A 17,553-nucleotide genomic window follows, 5' to 3' on the forward strand; every position below is an offset into this window, starting at 1 on the left:
CTGATGAAGTCATGGGTGCAATGCCATGATCAGATGGGGCACTAGACAGGCAACTGACTCGCACCTATGATGCCTACGCATGGCACAAGGGCGCAATGCCCTGTGTACCAAGAAGGAACAACCATGGGCGTAATGCCATAGCTCGTTGCTATGGAGTTAAACACATGTCCAAGCCGTGGGCACCTTCACATGGCATGGGCTGACACATCAGTGTGAGGAAAGCACACTGAGACACCAGGCACCTGGTCAGCAGGTTGGTGCATACTACTAGTTCAGATGGCAGTTAGCTAGTGCAACTAGCTAGTGACAGCTAGTTGGGACAGCAAGTGATCAGGTCAGCAGTTAGCTACAATGGACTGGCAAATGGCTGTGGTGCTAATGGCCGGTGTAAAAAGACACATTGGGCTGAAGGAGTGTCTCTAGCTGGGTGGTTACACGAGCAGCTCACCAATTGGGTGGTTATGCAAGTAGTTATGGGCGGTTGTGGCCAATTGCATAACCACTAGACTGGCTCCATGGTTTTGAATTTTGAAATTTGAAAATGTAACTTGCAGGCTGGTCATTTAAAATGGGCCTCCTGCATATCTAAGATAGGGGTGAAAGCATAGGATGTGTCTTGAATACTTAAGGGTTCTAAGCATTGTAACTCTGACTCAGGCCAAGTGTTGAGACGCTTGGAAGACAAGCAATATTGTATCTTGTAGAATTGAGTAATACAAGTTGGGAAGGTGTTCTATAATTGTGATTGTCTGTTACTTTGCTTTTCTAAGGGTTGGGAAGAAAGGTTGGCTAAGGAAGGGTCCTTAGCACCACACACTCGTGAAAAATTTAAGGCAATTATAAGGGGTGTGACAAGTTGTCTGTTGCCTTGGGTTGGACACATACACACGCTTTTGGGGAAACTTGTGTTTTGGGCCAGCCATTTAGGAATAATTGGGTTTTCAAAACCCAAGAATTCAAAATATGATATGTAGCTGTTAATATGAAAAATAATATATATTTTTTTTCACTTTGTGCTAACTTGGTTTTTTTTGCCCAAATTACTCTTACCTAATTTCCATGTCAGCATCCACGTTAACACAAGTTTCCCTTTTAATTTCGATCGCTTGTTCTGCCTACAACTTTCCTTTGTTTTTTTTCTTCACTGTTTTTCGCTAACATCTAGCTGATGTCTATCATCAAGACTCAGCTACCGCCACACCTCTACGATTGTTTGCAGCCATGAAATACATCAAAGCCGGCAAGGCACCATGTTCGCCACAACTCTCTCGAAATCACCTTTTTCCAACATGTGAGTCTATGACTTCCCCTTTTCTATTTGCTAAAATTATTTACTTTTCTTCTTATTGGTTTTGTTCCTATTTGGATTGTCTTAGTTTGCTATTGATTAAACCTTAAAGTTTCTTTGATCTGGAAAATTGAAAGCCCTTTGTGAAATTTGCAATTCAAAAATGAAATCCCTAAAATCCTAATTGGAACCTAGAATTTGCACAATGAACTTCTGATTGCAACACACAAAATGGAAGGTATATTGGTGCTTATAAATTGTATACATGTTTTTCTTTTGTTCTTTCTTTTCTTTTAAATAATTGTTATCAAAATACCTGTTGTTCTTTCTTGTAATTTTTTTATTCTATGTGGTGTTTATTTGATATGGTTTTATGGAGATCATAAGTTTGCAATTTTCTTGTCTTTTCAATTTAATCTCTTGAATGCACATTATTTCATTAATTAATGAATTATTTTGTCATCTTAAAGTTCAACTAAAATCTGTTTTGGGATTCCTCTGTTTGGTTTCCAAGAAAAAAAACACTTGCTGAATTTTGAATTTTAAGCTCTAAGTTGTTTTTGGTTTCCAAAAATTTTAGAAACTTGTCTTAACCAAGCTAAATAGTTGTAGCACGGTTGAGTGGAAATTTATTGGTCCCGAACTAGTCAAAATTTTTAAATATACTTTTAAGGAAAATTTGTTTGAATTAAAAAACCAAGAGCAACTAACAAAGGAACCCTATTTCTGGTTAAATTAGTGCTTGCTATATTTGAGTTATACTGAGTTTTCTGACATTATCTGGGAAAATAATCAAGGGTTCTCTTCTCATCCACCCCCTATTTTTCTGTTTTTATCAATTTATATGTGCTTGTTTATATTGAAATATTGAAATTTGATGGGTTCTTTGGGATAGTTTATTTGAGGTTGCCCACTCAGTTATCCACTATGATTTACACAACAATTGACATATTCTACCTAACCGATGAGCAGCTAAAGAACTCACCTTCCAAAAAAGATGGTATAAATGAAGCAACTGAAACAACCCTTAGAATTTATGGTTGTGATCTCATCCAAACAAACAACATTTTACTGAGACTTTATGTTGTTATATTGTTTTTGTTATTTTTTTTTAATAGAAATGCAATTGGTACATACAATTCTTATATCTCCTATTTTTTATTAGTTTGTTTACCTTAATTTTATCATGTCATACCTCAAGCAGTAATGACCATTGGCCAAGTTTTGTTCCATCACTACTGCAAGAAGTAATTTGCTCGTTTCAATGTGAAGGTTTATCCCTCCTCCTAACTATCTTTTAGATTCTAATTTGCTAAAAACAAATTTTGAATCCTTTATTGATGTTTTGGTTTCCTAAAAATTTTGGGAAACTCACCTCCACTATACCAAACATTTTGGATTTTTAAGAGGTCTTTGCTTTCTTGGATATCAAGTAATGGAATTTCTAAAATTTGAAAGTTTAACTTACATTTTTTGAGGTGTAGCTCAAACTGAGAACAATGCTATATTTTTATGCTTTCTCCTTTTTTTTTTCTTAATCTAGTATTGGTGTGGAACCTAATTCCCTGGTTTTTTTTTTTTTTTTTTTTTTTTTTGGTAGAGAGTTGCTTCCAATTATTTTTGGCTAGCATCAAAATTGGAAGAAAGCCCTCGAAAAGCGATGCAAGTCATCATTGTTTTCCACATAATTGAATAAATGAAGGAATACTTACCTATTGTGCACTTAGACCCATTTTCTAAGGTTATGAATCTATTTTGGTTACAAACGTCTGGGAATGTATATGTTGTTTATTTGAAGTCCTTATTTGTTTTCTTTCTAAAGCGTGTGCTTATCTTTGCTTTTTGTTAACAGAAATATGCTGAATTAAAGACTAATTTGAGCAAAACTGAAAGGCACATTTTGAAAGAGATGGGTTTTATTTGTCATGTGGAGCATTCTCATAAATTCATATCAAACTAAATTGCCACCCTAAAAACTCCTCCTAAATTGAGGCAAGAAGCTTGGAATCTTGCAAATGAAAGGTACATTCACAATAGAGTATATAAATATAACAAATATGTGTTTGGATTCATCCATGCAAATGGTTAGTTTGTATCTACTGTTATTTTGTGATTCTGGTATTTAAGTTCCATTTTTAAATTGGCAAATAGATAATTTTATTAAAACTTTAAAGAGTCCCAAGTAAGTATAATAGTAGACAACCCTATGGTAAGTACCTATCATCAATTAAAAGATGGAATATGGTTTCACCTTTTTCAACTTTACAGAAATAATGGAGTAAGCAAATGAAGTAAATGAAGAAGAGTAGGGAACTTCTAATCAAATTAAACTGTAAATTAAAGAAAACTAGAAAATTTAGAAGTATAAGAACTTCTTATACTTCGATATTTTTAGCAAGGAAAAACTTCCAGAATTTTATATAAGACTCAAATAACCTATAACATTTTAAATGATTTGCAAAATTATTACAATACTCTTGACTGCTTCAACTTGGAATTTCTTATTCATTTTCTTTTTTTTGGTGAGCTCTTGAGGGGTTCATGTCCCATCTTGGTAGTGTGGTCCCTTGCAGTTAGAATCCTTCAACCCTTATAGGGCATATTTTACTTTGATATTTTCTCAAAAAAAAAAATACTAAAAGAAAATGAAAAAAAAAAGGTGAATTGTTGAGTTACTCTTTTTGGTGAACCACTATACCTGCCAACTATGTTTGTGCCTAGAGAAAGGTTAATGATGACAAGAGCAGAAGTTCTACTCATTATTGGATAATGTTAATTGATTGTAGGACTCCCTCCAAATAACAAAATGAAATTATATTATTGATGTGGACAATTGTTATTTTGTAGGAAGTTTTGCATAGCGGCCCATCAGCTAATAATGATACTGTCACTCCCAAAGAAGCTTCGAAGTTGATTAATCCAGAATCAAGCGGGTCTAAGAATTCAATGGTAAAACGTGCCCTTGACACCTTGAAGGAATCCAAAAAGGGTGATGATGATCCCAAGAGCATGGTTGTGGAGGGAGAGGGTAGAGAAGAGCCCATACCATCCAAGTCTAAGCATAAAACAGAGGCAAGTGGGGAAAGGAACAATGAGAAAGACAAGGATAGAGAAAGAGATAGAGAAATGGACATGGAAAGTGAAAGAGAAAAAACATGGGACCTTGATAGAGAAAGGGATTCTAATAAAGAACATGAATGAGATGAGATTGATGAGGACCGAGAGAAAGTGAAGGATAGAAAACATCGGTCTATGATTCTGGTGTGTTTATGCAATAAGTTTTCATAATGGCTCATCTTGTTTGTCCTACCTTTTACATTTAAATGTAAAGGATTGAGATGGGAAGTAAATAATTAATCCTTCTTGATTTTTGTTGAGCATGGGATACAAATGATTGCAAGTTCATGTTTCAACATATTATGTTAAATCTTAATCACAATACTAACATAGAAAGATGTTGCATGAAAAGAATAATTTTCTAGTATGAACATGATAATGGCAGAACCAACACCCCTAAAGGTCAACATAAGATTACCATTCCACCAAAATTCAGCCTTGTATGCAGTCACTTAGTATTTTCTTTTATTTGAGTCTTCCTCTCTACCCTTGTACTAGGATTGAAGGCGAATGAAAAACCTACATAGACTGAAGGTGTGCTGCTTGAGTTGATTATACTTTGAGCATGAAATTTTAAAGATCCAGAAAATGAAATGCAGAATGCCTATCAATTTGAAACTAGCATAGGTGGGTGAATAGAAAGGCTCTTCCCTGAATTTGTCCATGAAGAGGCTTCCATTAAATAGCCTGATTTTATTTTTTATTTTTTTTTAAAAAAAAACATATATTGCTTATTTGAAGTTTGAATAAATGTACAACATGGTAAGGTAGAAGTATAACTGCATGAGAAAATTCCTTATTTGCTAATACAACATTCTAAACAAAACCATATTACTCATTTTCTCCATTTCAGCAAGCAAGGATAGGAGTTTTAGTAATTGCAAAGAGCTTCAATTGCCAAGCTTTTTATCAGTCCAAGGTAAGGTTATCCAAGCCTAGCTGTTGAGACAAGGATTGCACGTCCTTCTTGCCTAATGCAGGCCTGCAGTTCCATCCAAATAGTTAGGAATGCCTTGGAAATAATACTAAGAATAGAGAGAGAAAAAAAAAATAGCCAATTCTATTCCCATAAGATACTTAGAGCAAATAAAGGTCCCTTCGAATTTTGTGGTGGGTGGGTCCTTATATTCTTTTAGACGTGATTCACCTCCCCACTTGTTTCCTTTTTACCATTGTGAATAAAATGCAAATGTTAGGAAATTGCTTTTGAATTTTGTGGTGTGTGGGTCCTTATATTCTTTGAAAAGCCACCCACCTCCCCACTCATCATTACTTGTTTGTACATCTCATAATGAAACATTTTGTAGGAATGCCTTGGAAATAATAATAAGAATAGAGAAAAAAAAAAAAAGAATATACCTAATTATATTCTCGTAAAATACTTAGAGCAAATAAAGAAATTAATTCTGGCTCTTTAGATGTTAAGGAAAATTACAGTCCTTGATAAATTTCTTGACGACATATTGAAATATTGGTTCTAAATGTTCTAATAGTGTAGTTTAAAGAAGTACAATGAAGGTGTTTTTTTTTCTAGGGCTATGGAACAATGAGGATTAACATTGAAAAGTGCTTCTTACCTTGGCTTTTGCAATAACATCATCTACTTCAATTCTAATTTTCTTCTCAATATTCTATAAAAAAAAACTAAGATTCACATAATTGAAACTAGAACACATAATTGAAACAATAGAGGATTCCTAATTATTGTATACAAGATGCTTCCTAAGATTCAAATATGTTATCCACTCTTCTTTTGAAATAGCCTAAACATGATAATACCACAAGAATTATAATAAAATAGCTAGAATTACTTTCATAAAATAGGAACCCTTTTTACTTTCTAAAAACAAAATTGTATTCATTAAATATGAGATAGAAGTTGAACATATGCATGGACTTCAAAAAATAGTTTTTTTAATGGGCAATAAAGAATTTATCAAAAGATTGGTGAACCTTAGGTACTACTTTAGTGAACCTTAGATACTAAGGTAGTACCTAAGGTGCACTAAGGTAGTACCTAGGGTGTACTAGGGTAGTACCTAGGGTTAATTAAGGTAGTACCTAAAGGTTACTAAGATGGTACCTAAGGTATAGTCACTACCATACCAAAAGTGAACCAAACACACCCCTGATAAATAAAAAGATGTCAATTACTGTGAACTAGTGAAAAGGAAATCAAGGGACAAACTTTTGAATTCTCCTGACTTCTTTTACAGTATTCACTATGGTTGGTCTCTCGTCCATATCTTTCATACTACATCTCATAACAAGGTCAAATATGGCTTGAAATTGTAGCTCTTCATGTATCCCTCTTGGCTAAGCTAGAATTATAGGATCCACAATGCCATTGATGTCATAGGTGTTTACAAAGCTTTGGGCATAATCTTGTACACTAGTTATCTCCTTGTGCATTATCGAATGCGCCTTTTTCCCAATCAAAAGTTCTAATAGAAGAATGCCAAAACTAAAAACATCATTTTTCTCAGTGTACACACCTGAGATAAGAGTCTCAGGAGCCAAGTATCCAAAAGTTCCACGAATTTCATCCTCCACTTGCATTTCACCTTTAGAAAGAGTGATAGAAAGCGAGAAATCGAATAGTTTGGCAGCACAATCATTGTCCAAAAAGAAACTTAAGGGTTTGATACCGGTATGAATGATGGACCTAGGAAATGTAGTGTGGAGATAGGCAATTACATTAGCAATATCATAAGCAATTCTTAATCTATTTTTCCATGACAAAGGGTTGGGAGGAAAAAATATTCTATCTATGAGAGATCTACCAGATGGAAATTCATAAACTAGAATAGGGATTCGGGTTTCTAAGCAACATCTCAGTAGCTTCAAAGCATTCTTATGGGCATTCATTGTCGGGTTTTGTGGAGCCTAGTTTTGTTTGATCAGGTTTAACGACCCGACCTGAGAAAATTTTTTGGGCTCGTTTAACCCATTTGTAATTAGGGTTTTTTAGTGTGATGTTGTTGTCGTGTTTTAAATAGAGAGAAAATATTATAGTCGTAATACAGTACTCTATATTTTTCCCTGATAATAGTGATATCCTTGCAACTCCGTGGACGTAGGTAAATTGCCGAACCACGTAAATAATATCTTGTGTTTGTGATTGTTTTTATTTGGAGTGTGTTTTCTCTATTTTTTTTTTTTTTTTTTTTTTTGTTTCTCACAGGTTGGGAATTCGGCTTAATACCCTACAACTGGTATCAGAGCCTAGGGTTAGGTTTGAGTGGGAGCAATGGCAGAGGAAGCAGGAAAGGCGTCTGGAATAGAAAAGTTTGATGGCACAGACTTTGCGTATTGGAGGATGCCGATTGAAGATTATCTCTATGAGAGGAAATTGCATCTGCCTCTTTTGGGGACAAAACCTGAGAGTATGAAGGTTGAGGAATGGGCGCTTCTTGACAGACAGGTTCTAGGAGTTATTAGGTTAACTCTGTCTAGGTCTATTGCACACAATGTTGTAAAAAAGAAGACCACAACAGATCTGATGAAGGCTTTGTCCAGTATGTATGAAAAGTCGTCCGCAAACAATAAGGTGCATCTGATGAAGAAATTGTTCAATTTGAATATGGCAGAGAATGCATTAGTAGCACAATATCTGAATGAATTTAATACAATCACAAATCAATTGTCATTTGTAAAAATTGATTTTGATGATGAGATTTGTGCTCTGATTGTCTTGGCTTCTTTGCCAAACAGTTGGGTGGCAATGAGGATGGTAGTAAGCAATTCTACGGGAAAGGAAAAGCTCAAGTGCAATGATATACGAGATTTAATTCTAGCTGAGGAGATTCGCCAAAGAGATGCAGGTGAAACCTCAGGATCGAGTTCTGCCCTAAACCTTGAGACAAGAGGTAGAGGTAATGACAGAAATTCAAACCGGGGTAGATCAAAATCTAGAAATTCTAATTGGAACATAAGCAAATCTAGATCAGGCCAACAAGTATAATGCTGGAACTGTGGGAAAATAGGTCACTTTAAAAGGCAATGCAAAAGTCCTAAGAAGAAGAATGAAGATGATTCCGCTAATGCTATAACAGAAGAGGTACATGATGCATTACTTCTTGCAGTAGACAGTCCACTTGATGATTGGGTTTTGGATTCAGGAGCTTCATTTCATACCACTCCACACCGAGAAATCATATAGAATTATGCTACAGGTGATTTTGGTAAGGTGTATTTGGCTGATGGTTCAGCCTTGGATTTTGTGGGTCTGGGGAACATCCGGATATCGTTGCCCAATAGGTCTGTTTGGTTACTGGAGAAGGTTCGACATATTCCTGACCTGAAGAGGAATCTAATTTCTGTTGGACAACTTGATGATGAAGGACATGCAATACTATTTGTTGGTGGTACTTGGAAGGTTACAAATGGAGCTAGGGTATTGGCTCGTGGAAAAAAGACTGGTACTCTATATATGACCTCATGTCCAAAAGACACAATTGTAGTTGCTGATGCAAGTACTGATACAAGCCTATGGCACCGCAGACTTGGTCACATGAGTGAGAAAGGGATGAAGATGTTGTTGTCAAAAGGAAAACTACCAGAATTGAAGTCCATTGATTTTGACATGTGTGAAAGTTGTATCTTAGGAAAGCAAAAAAATGTGAGCTTCTTGAAAACTGGCAGGACACACTGATTTGTGGGAGCCTTCTCCAGTTGCATCCCTTGGAGGTTCAAGGTACTACATCACTTTTATTGATGACTCAAGCAGAAAGGTATGGGTTTATTTTCTGAAAAATAAATCTAATGTATTTGAAACTTTTAAGAAGTGGAAGGCCATGGTTGAGATAGAAACAGGTTTGAAAGTAAAATGTTTGAGGTCAGATAATGGAGGAGAGTACATAGATGGAAGGTTCAGTAAGTATTGTGCTGCACAGGGAATTAGGATGGAGAAGACCATTCCTAGGACACCACAGTAGAATGGTGTGGCTGAGCGCATGAATAGAACTCTCAATGAGTGTGCTAGAAGTATGAGGTTTGCTGGACTACCAAAAACTTTTTGGGCTAATGCTGTTAGTACTGCAGCTTACCTGATAAACCAAGGACCATCAGTTCCCATGGAGTTCAGACTTCCTAAGGAGGTTTGGAGCGGTAAAGAGGTAAAGTTTTCACATTTAAAAGTTTTTTGTTGTGTTTCTTATGTTCATATTGATTCTGATGCTCGTAGTAAACTTGATACAAAGTCTAAAATATGTTTTTTCATTGGCTATGGTGATGAGAAATTTGGCTATAGGCTTTGGGATGAACAAAACAGGAAATCATCAAAAGTAGAAATGTGATATTTAATGAACAGATTATGTACAAGGACAGGTCAACTGTAGTGTCAAATGTTACAGAGATAGATCAAAAGAAATCTGAGTTTGTCGACTTAGATGAATTGACTGAAAGTACTGTTCAAAAAAGGGGTGAAGAAGATAAGGAGAATGTAAAGTCACAGGTAGATCTGAGTACACCTATAGCTGAAGTTCCCAGATCTTCCAGGAACATTAGACCTCCACAGCGTTATTCACCTGTTTTAAATTATCTCTTGTTGACTGATGGTGGTGAGCCAGAGTGTTATGATGAAGCCTTGCAAGATAAGAATTCAAGCAAGTGGGAGTTAGCCATGAAGGATGAGATGGATTCCTTGTTGGGGAATCAGACATAGGAACTGATTGAATTGCCAGTAGGAAAAAAGGCTTTGCACAACAAGTGGTATACAAAATAAAGAATGAGCATGATGGTAGCAAACGTTACAAGGCCAGATTAGTTGTTAAAGGGTTCCAACAGAAGGAGGGCATTGACTACATAGAGATATTTTCTCCAGTTGTGAAGATGTCAACAATTAGACTTGTACTGGGAATGGTGGCTGCAGAAAACTTACATCTTGAGCAGTTAGATGTGAAGACAACATTCCTTCATGGTGACTTGGAGGAAGACCTTTACATGATTCAGCCAGAAGGGTTCATTGTTCAGGGACAAAAGAATCTAGTCTGCAAACTGAGAAAGAGCTTGTATGGCCTTAAACAAGCTCCTAGACAGTGGTACAAGAAGTTTGACAGTTTTATGCATAGAATTGGGTTCAAGAGATGTGAAGTTGATCACTATTGCTATGTTAAGTCTTTTGACAATTCTTACATCATATTACTATTGTATGTGGATGATATGCTTATTGTAGGGTCTAGCATTGAGAAGATTAATAATCTAAAGAAGCAATTGTCCAAACAGTTTGCAATGAAGGATTTGGGAGTTGCAAAGCAAATCCTTGGTATGAGAATCATTAGAGACAAGGTTAATGGTACATTGAAGCTTTCACAATCAAAGTATGTGAAGAAAGTTCTCAGCAGGTTCAACATGAATGAAGCTAAACCAGTGAGCACACCCTTGGGTAGTCATTTCAAACTAAGCAAAGAATAGTCACCGAAGATAGAAGAAGAAAGGGACCATATGAGCAAGGTGCCCTATGCCTCAACTATTAGCAGCTTGATGTATGTTATGGTGTGTACAAGGCCAGACATTGCACATGCAGTGGGAGTTGTGAGCAGATTCATGAGTAGGCCTAGAAAGCAGCATTGAGAGGCAGTCAAGTGGATTCTAAGATATCTGTTGGGCTTCGTGGAGCCTAGTTTTGTTTGATTCGGTTTGACGACCCGACCTGAGAAATTTTTTTAGGCCCGTTTAGCCCATTTGTAATTAGGGTTTTTTAGTGTGGTGTTGTTGTCGTGTTTTAAATAGAGAGAAAATATTGTAGTCGTAATACAGTACTCTATATTTTTCCCTGATAATAGTGATATCCCCGCAACTCCGTGGACGTAAGCAAATTGCTGAACCACGTAAATATTGTCTTGTGCGTGTGATTGTTTTTCTTTGACGTGTGTTTTCTCTATTTTTTTTTTATTTCTCACAGGTTGGGAATTCGGCTTAATTCCCTACACCCATTTGTGAAGCAATAGCAATTTCATTGATAGCCATTTCAACACCTTCATAAAAGTTTGTCCTAATAGAGATTGTTTGACCTTCCAAAGAACCTTTGTACCATATGCAATTACCCACATCATAGTCGAAAACCAGATTAGTGTTATAATCGTCTATTGCATTTTGAAGTTCTTTCATAGAGAAGCTTCTAATAAGACTGAAATACTTTCCATTAAAATAGGAAATTCGCTCCTTCAATAACAAGCTTCCATTCTTCAACATCGATTCCTTCTTCATCTTCTTCAATTCTTTTCTCATCATCTTACCCATTCTCATCATCTTACCCATTCTCAATCTTGATTTTCTCTCTCCTTTTCCTTTTTCTGTTCACCAACATTAATTCGATAGTCAATAAATTATCACCCTAAAGGTTTCCTTAGCTTGTACTATAACCATTGAGGCTATGAAGGAAGAGCCTTGTTTTCAATCACGAAAGTCTACCACAATGAAGAAAAAAGGAAACCACTATTATATTCTATGTTGCTTATTTACCCCAAAAAATTTAGGCTCCATTCATATGGTCCAGAGTGATACAAGAGAGGAAAAAAATAAAAAGTTCTTGTTTGATTTATTATGATAAATATAAAAGGAAATGAATTACCTATTTTTGAATTATTTGTTGTTTATGTAGAAATAAAAATAAATAAATAAATAAAAGAGAAATAAATTTGAGGAAATATGAAAAAAAATATATATTTATTTTAAACATATTTTTATTTTCTTTCACTTTTTATTTCCTTTCACTTTACTTTTTTATACTTTTCTCCAATGCTTTTAAAATTTAAAAGAAGTCTTACTGTAGATCACGGAAAAGCATCGGGAAAAGGTAAAAAGTAGGAAGGAATTTGACATATCTTATAATATCTATCATGAAATTTAAAAATAAAAATCAAATATAATATAAATTATTTAGAAACTTATATATTTGTAAATTATTTTTTTATAAAAGACAAAAAAATGAATAAATAAATAAATTTTGAAGAAATATGTGATAGGATTAACTAAATTTGAATTTTTTTTTTTTTTTTCATTTGGTTATCCTGAAAAGTTTAGGGCAAGAATATAGAAAATAAATTAGAAGAAAAGAAAATGAAATGAATCTACTTTTCTTGAAGTTTTCTTACCTATTTTCAAGGAAAATAAGAAGAAAAATATTTTCACATTTTTTCCAATTTTTTTCTCTCATCAATTATAGAAAAACCATTTCAATCTTTTTTTTTTTAAACCCAACTTAATCTAAGATCTAAGAAAAGGAATTCAAAACAAAGAAAAATATGAGACCAATAAAGTTTGGGAATCCTATAGAAAAGCAGGTACCTTATGGGTGAGGCTAAGGTGAGGTGATCAAGAAGCGCGGCTATAGATGTTGTGATGAGCTGAACCCCAATTTAAGATGTCATGGTGGAGTTCACAGTAGAGATTTGTGAAGGAAGAAGACTTTGAGCTATTGCAATATTTATAACCCAAAATAATACTCAACCCAAGTTTGTATTTGGTTGATTCATTAACATTATCTGCTTGGACAGGTGCAACTAACCAGCCCCATGTCCTATTTATTTAGCCCTAAGACAGCTTGGAACTATAGAGAAACCTCACTAGCCAACAGCAAAAGAGAAGACCATTGCTAAACCTTTTAGTTGGAGCCCACATCTTTTGTGAAAGAATAGTAAGGCCTTATCAATTTTCTCTTACAATAATTGTCCTCTTTTAAGGTTATGGTTGGTTCTAAAAAGTAATAAGGAAAGAAAAAGTTGTATTATAGAAAATATTAAAGAAAATAAAATATAATTAAAATTAGTTAAAAATTTATATATTTTTAAATTATTTATTTTTTATATTAAAAAGTTAAAAGAAGTGAAATGAATTTAAAGTGACATAAAAATAATTTATTAACTTTAAATTTTCTTTCTTTCTTTCTTTCTTTCTTTCTTTCTCTCTAATTTTCCTTTTTATTTATTTTTTTTCCTTATATTTTCCTTCAAATTTTCTAAGAACTAAACACAATTTTTGTTAAAATCGTTTCTACAACATTTCATTAAATATTATTGAGGCTAACCTTTGCACCAATTTGTGAAAACATTTTGGTATGCAAATTTGCCTTGAATTGAATTTTTTCAAACTCTATTTAGGTTGAGTTCTAAACAAAGGTTCAAAGAATTCCAACCAAAGTTAAATTTGATAAAAGATTTATAATTTATATTATAATTTTTTTATTTGTCAAAATTTATTCATTTAATTTTTTTATTATAACGTTTGACCCTATATTGTTAATATTTTTCCCTATACTCAAAAAAATTATTCAATTTTTTCCCATCTTAATATTGATTTCCCTCTTATTTTTCGTGAGGTTGGATGACTAATAGTTGATGAATTATCACAAAAAATATTAAGGATAATCTGAAAATTTTGAGGAAAAGTAGAAAGAAAAAATAAATAAAAACAAAATTTCAAATAATAAATTATTTTATATTCTAATTCAAATTCATTTTACTCATTTTAACTCTTATATATAAAGTTTAAATAATTTAAAATTTTATAAATAATATTTAACTAATTTTAATAAACCAAATTGTTGTGTCATACCAAAGTTTTAAACTAATCAATAATCATGAATCATCCAATAATTAGAATTGGATTGGAATAGCTCCCATCAAAATAAGAAATCCATTCTTCAACATACATTCTCTCTCTCCTTCTTTGTTAATGCTTGATTCCTTTTCACCTTGCCCATTCCTGCCCTCCAATACTAAATAGATTATCATCATGGAGTACTACCCTTTCTAATATAAAATTGACAGACTAAAATTATTGAAACCATAAATTAAAATAATATAATCTTTGTCATTAGAAATTTCTTTCCAATCTACTTGAAAGAGAGAGGAAGAGATAGCAATTGTTTTCAATATTCTTGGTCAATAGAAATTTCAAACATGAAAGGACCATAGGAGATTCAAATCAGAGATGAAGTTTCCTGCCGCTTTCATTGGAAAATATTTCTGAAAACCCAGTGTTCCACGAAGATAGATCCTCCAATAGGGGAGCAAGAAAGAAATTTTCCATGTACAAAAAGGAAAATCATGCAAGAGGATCCAAGAAAAAGAAATTCAAAGCCAAAATAATTGACTAAAGAAAGCAGCTCATACCTTCATCTTTGTTCAACAATTCAAATTTAATCTAATATAGGAAATAAATAACTCGTAACATTATTATAATTTATTTTGGAATCATGCTCTTAAACATAATATACATACAAATATATATAAAAGTCTCACTTAAAAAAATAAGAAATTTAAATAAAATGTACGGTCTTTCACACATTGATTTAAAATACCATATTACTCGAGAGCCTTTCGGTGGCACAAGAGACGTGTCGATCCAATATTGTACGAAGAAAACATATCATTGCGAATTGCTTCATCAGAAATGAAATTTCCCCTAGAACATTTATGTCATGTTAGAAAAAATAAAATGGAAAAGCAAAAGAATAACAAAAAAAAAACATGAAAAGAGATAAAACATATAAGACAAAGATTAAGAAAATTAATGGGGAAGAACTTATTACAGCAAATACATTATTTTTCTATAACTTTGATTAGATCACAATCTAGCTAATTCAAATACAATGTACATTTAAATATATTAGAACTTGATATTTGATCTTTAATATAATGGGACTTAATTTATCTCGCTTCAATACAATCTTTTTTTTTTTTTCAAACTTAAGTTGATTGAGTTTGTGCTAAGTCAGGTAGTTAGATGGTCAGATTAGATTTAGATTATTTTATCCCCAAATATTTATTATTATTATTATTATTATATGTCCAATTTTAAATAGTAAATAAGATAGAAACAAACAAACTTGTAAATATTTAAAAAAAATAGAAAATAAAATTATATGTATAATAAATGTCATTTAAATAATATAAAAATTAAATAATTTATAAAAAATATTAAATCAGATTGGCTAAGTTACACGGTCATTAGATATGAAGTTGAGTAGATGGTAAAAATTATAATTAATTTATGAATCATTTTAAAAATAATAATAATAATAAGGAGAAACATACCTTTGAATTCGCCTGAGTTGTTTTGCTACATCCAACATGATCGGCCTCTCCTCTGCATTCATTCTACGACACTTGAGAATAAGTCGGAACACTGCTTGAAATTGATGATGGTGGGGGACTCCTCCCCCATCTGCTAGAATAGTAGGGTCTACAATCCCATTAATTCCATGATTTCTGATATAGGATTGTATGCAGTCCATCAGATAATCCTCCTTTAGATCGTCCATGGAACCTTTGGACACAACTAATTCACGATAGTCCTTTCCCGTTAGAAGGTCGAATAAAAGTAAGCCAAAGCCAAACACATCACTCTTCTCCGAATACACACACAGCCGCAATACTTCAGGTGCTAGATATCCTACAGTCCCGGAAATACGTAAACTCTGTACTTGTGTTTTGCCCTCAGGGAGTGCCATACATAATGTAAAATCAGAGAGCTTCGCACACAAGTCTCGGTCCAAGTAGAAATTTCCAGGATATATATCTCTATGAATGATTGGCCTGGGAAACGCAGTATGGAGATATGTAAGCACTGAAGCAATCTCATTTGCAATTTTTAATCTACTCTTCCACGATAAGCAAGTTGGATTGGATCTTAATTGATCCCCAAGATTTCCATTCATTGGAAATTCGAAAACTAAAGTGGGGATTTGTGTTTCCAAGCAACATCCCAAAAGCTTCAAACTATTCTTATGCCCGCTCACTTGTGCTGCAACTGACATTTCATTAGTAACCATCTCAGGATCAGCCAAAAAACCACGAGAATGTGTTGCAATGGAATGATCAAAATACTTCTTCACAAAAACCACTCGACCTTCCAAACAACCTTTATACCATTTGAAACGGGACAAACATGTAAAAATTAGATTCCCATTATTGTAATTGTCAGTAGCTTTTTGAAGCTCTTTGGCTGAAAAGCTACGCATGGGATTGGAGTATTTGCCATTAAAATAAGAAATTCTCTTCTGCAATAACAACCCTCCATTCCTCAATATGCACTCCTTTCTCTCCTTCTTCCCCATCTCAATGTCGGTTTTCTCTCTTCTTTTCCACATACCAGACTAAACCCAAGACTTTTCCCTTCTTAGTCTCCTTCCTCAAACTGTGATGATATGGGTAGCTACTAATCTGCCAGCAGAAAAAAGAAACGAAAAGAAAAGAAAAGAGGCATAATATTCAATATTAATCTTGGTTGTACCCTTGCTAGAATTTTTTTTCCATGTAGATATAAAACAAAACAGAAATAATTGAGAAATAAGAATCCAAGAAAAGAAATACATTATCATCTAGCTAGAGTTTTAGTCATTAATCTCAACGGAAAAGTAGCTAGGTACCTCTTAGAGAAGATCCTCTCAGACCCTGAGAAGGGCTTCAAGTCTTTAGGTGAGATGAAGCTGAAAGAGAGAGAATAGCCATTCCCTTGAAGCCATTGCAAGGTAGAAATAGAAGTAAAAGATGTCCAGCTGGAGTCCACACGTTTTTGTCATAGTAAACCTTGACCTTAAAAAGGCAGATTGTCGACTAAAAAGAGCTCAAGGGGTGTTTGTTGCCAGATTTTTGAAAAAAAAAAGATTGTCGAATTTACAGTATTTTTTATTACATCAATCAATAAGAAGTTGTGACTTTACCAAACAACTTCAAGTCAAATATGAAAGCTACTTTTTGATACAAAAACTTTCAAATTTAAATGAAGCCCAATGTTGAAAAGACAATTTTCAATATAATTTTTTTAAAAACGTTATTAATTTAGAAATAATTTCAAAAGTATCATATTTTAATAAAGATATTTTTAAAATTATTAGATTTTTTCAAAATCTCATTTGTTACCTTCTAGGAAGTTGTTTGCTATAAGATATGAGACATTATAGTTAGCTTAAGAGGATATGAAAGAGAAATAATTAGCATCAATTTGAATATCATATTTAAAAATTATATTTAAAAAAAATACTTTTATTAAAAATAAAAATTATAGTATGAATCTTGTATTCATAATAAAAAAAAATTATTATAATATCAATTTGTGGTAAATAGTACTTTCTATAAAATCTTATCATGAATTTTTATTTGTGATAAATAATTTTTACCGGATAATTTTAATTCATACTTTGT

General features: G+C 33.3%; 1 protein-coding gene, 1 long non-coding RNA gene and 1 pseudogene across 2 annotated transcripts; 1 reads left to right on the plus strand and 2 right to left on the minus strand.

The window, feature by feature from the left end:
• Window positions 1-2,215: 2,215 nt before the first annotated feature.
• LOC117905810 lies at window positions 2,216-4,489 on the plus strand (annotated as a pseudogene).
• A 2,232-nt stretch (window positions 4,490-6,721) lies between these two features.
• On the minus strand, window positions 6,722-7,273 carry LOC117905812 (non-functional pseudokinase ZED1-like). Its single transcript, XM_034818675.1, has one exon. The coding sequence runs from the start codon at window positions 7,271-7,273 to the stop codon at window positions 6,722-6,724; it is 552 nt and encodes a 183-aa protein (XP_034674566.1).
• Window positions 7,274-14,649: 7,376 nt separating this feature from the next.
• Window positions 14,650-15,523, minus strand: LOC117905922. Its single transcript, XR_004649748.1, has 2 exons — window positions 15,445-15,523; window positions 14,650-14,812 (listed from the first exon to the last, which is right to left on the minus strand). It is a non-coding gene; the product is annotated as an uncharacterized LOC117905922 (long non-coding RNA).
• Between the last annotated feature and the right edge of the window lie 2,030 nt (window positions 15,524-17,553).

The sequence above is a fragment of the Vitis riparia genome, chromosome 18 (genome assembly GCF_004353265.1).
Source record: "Vitis riparia cultivar Riparia Gloire de Montpellier isolate 1030 chromosome 18, EGFV_Vit.rip_1.0, whole genome shotgun sequence".
Classification (NCBI taxonomy): Eukaryota; Viridiplantae; Streptophyta; class Magnoliopsida; order Vitales; family Vitaceae; genus Vitis; species Vitis riparia.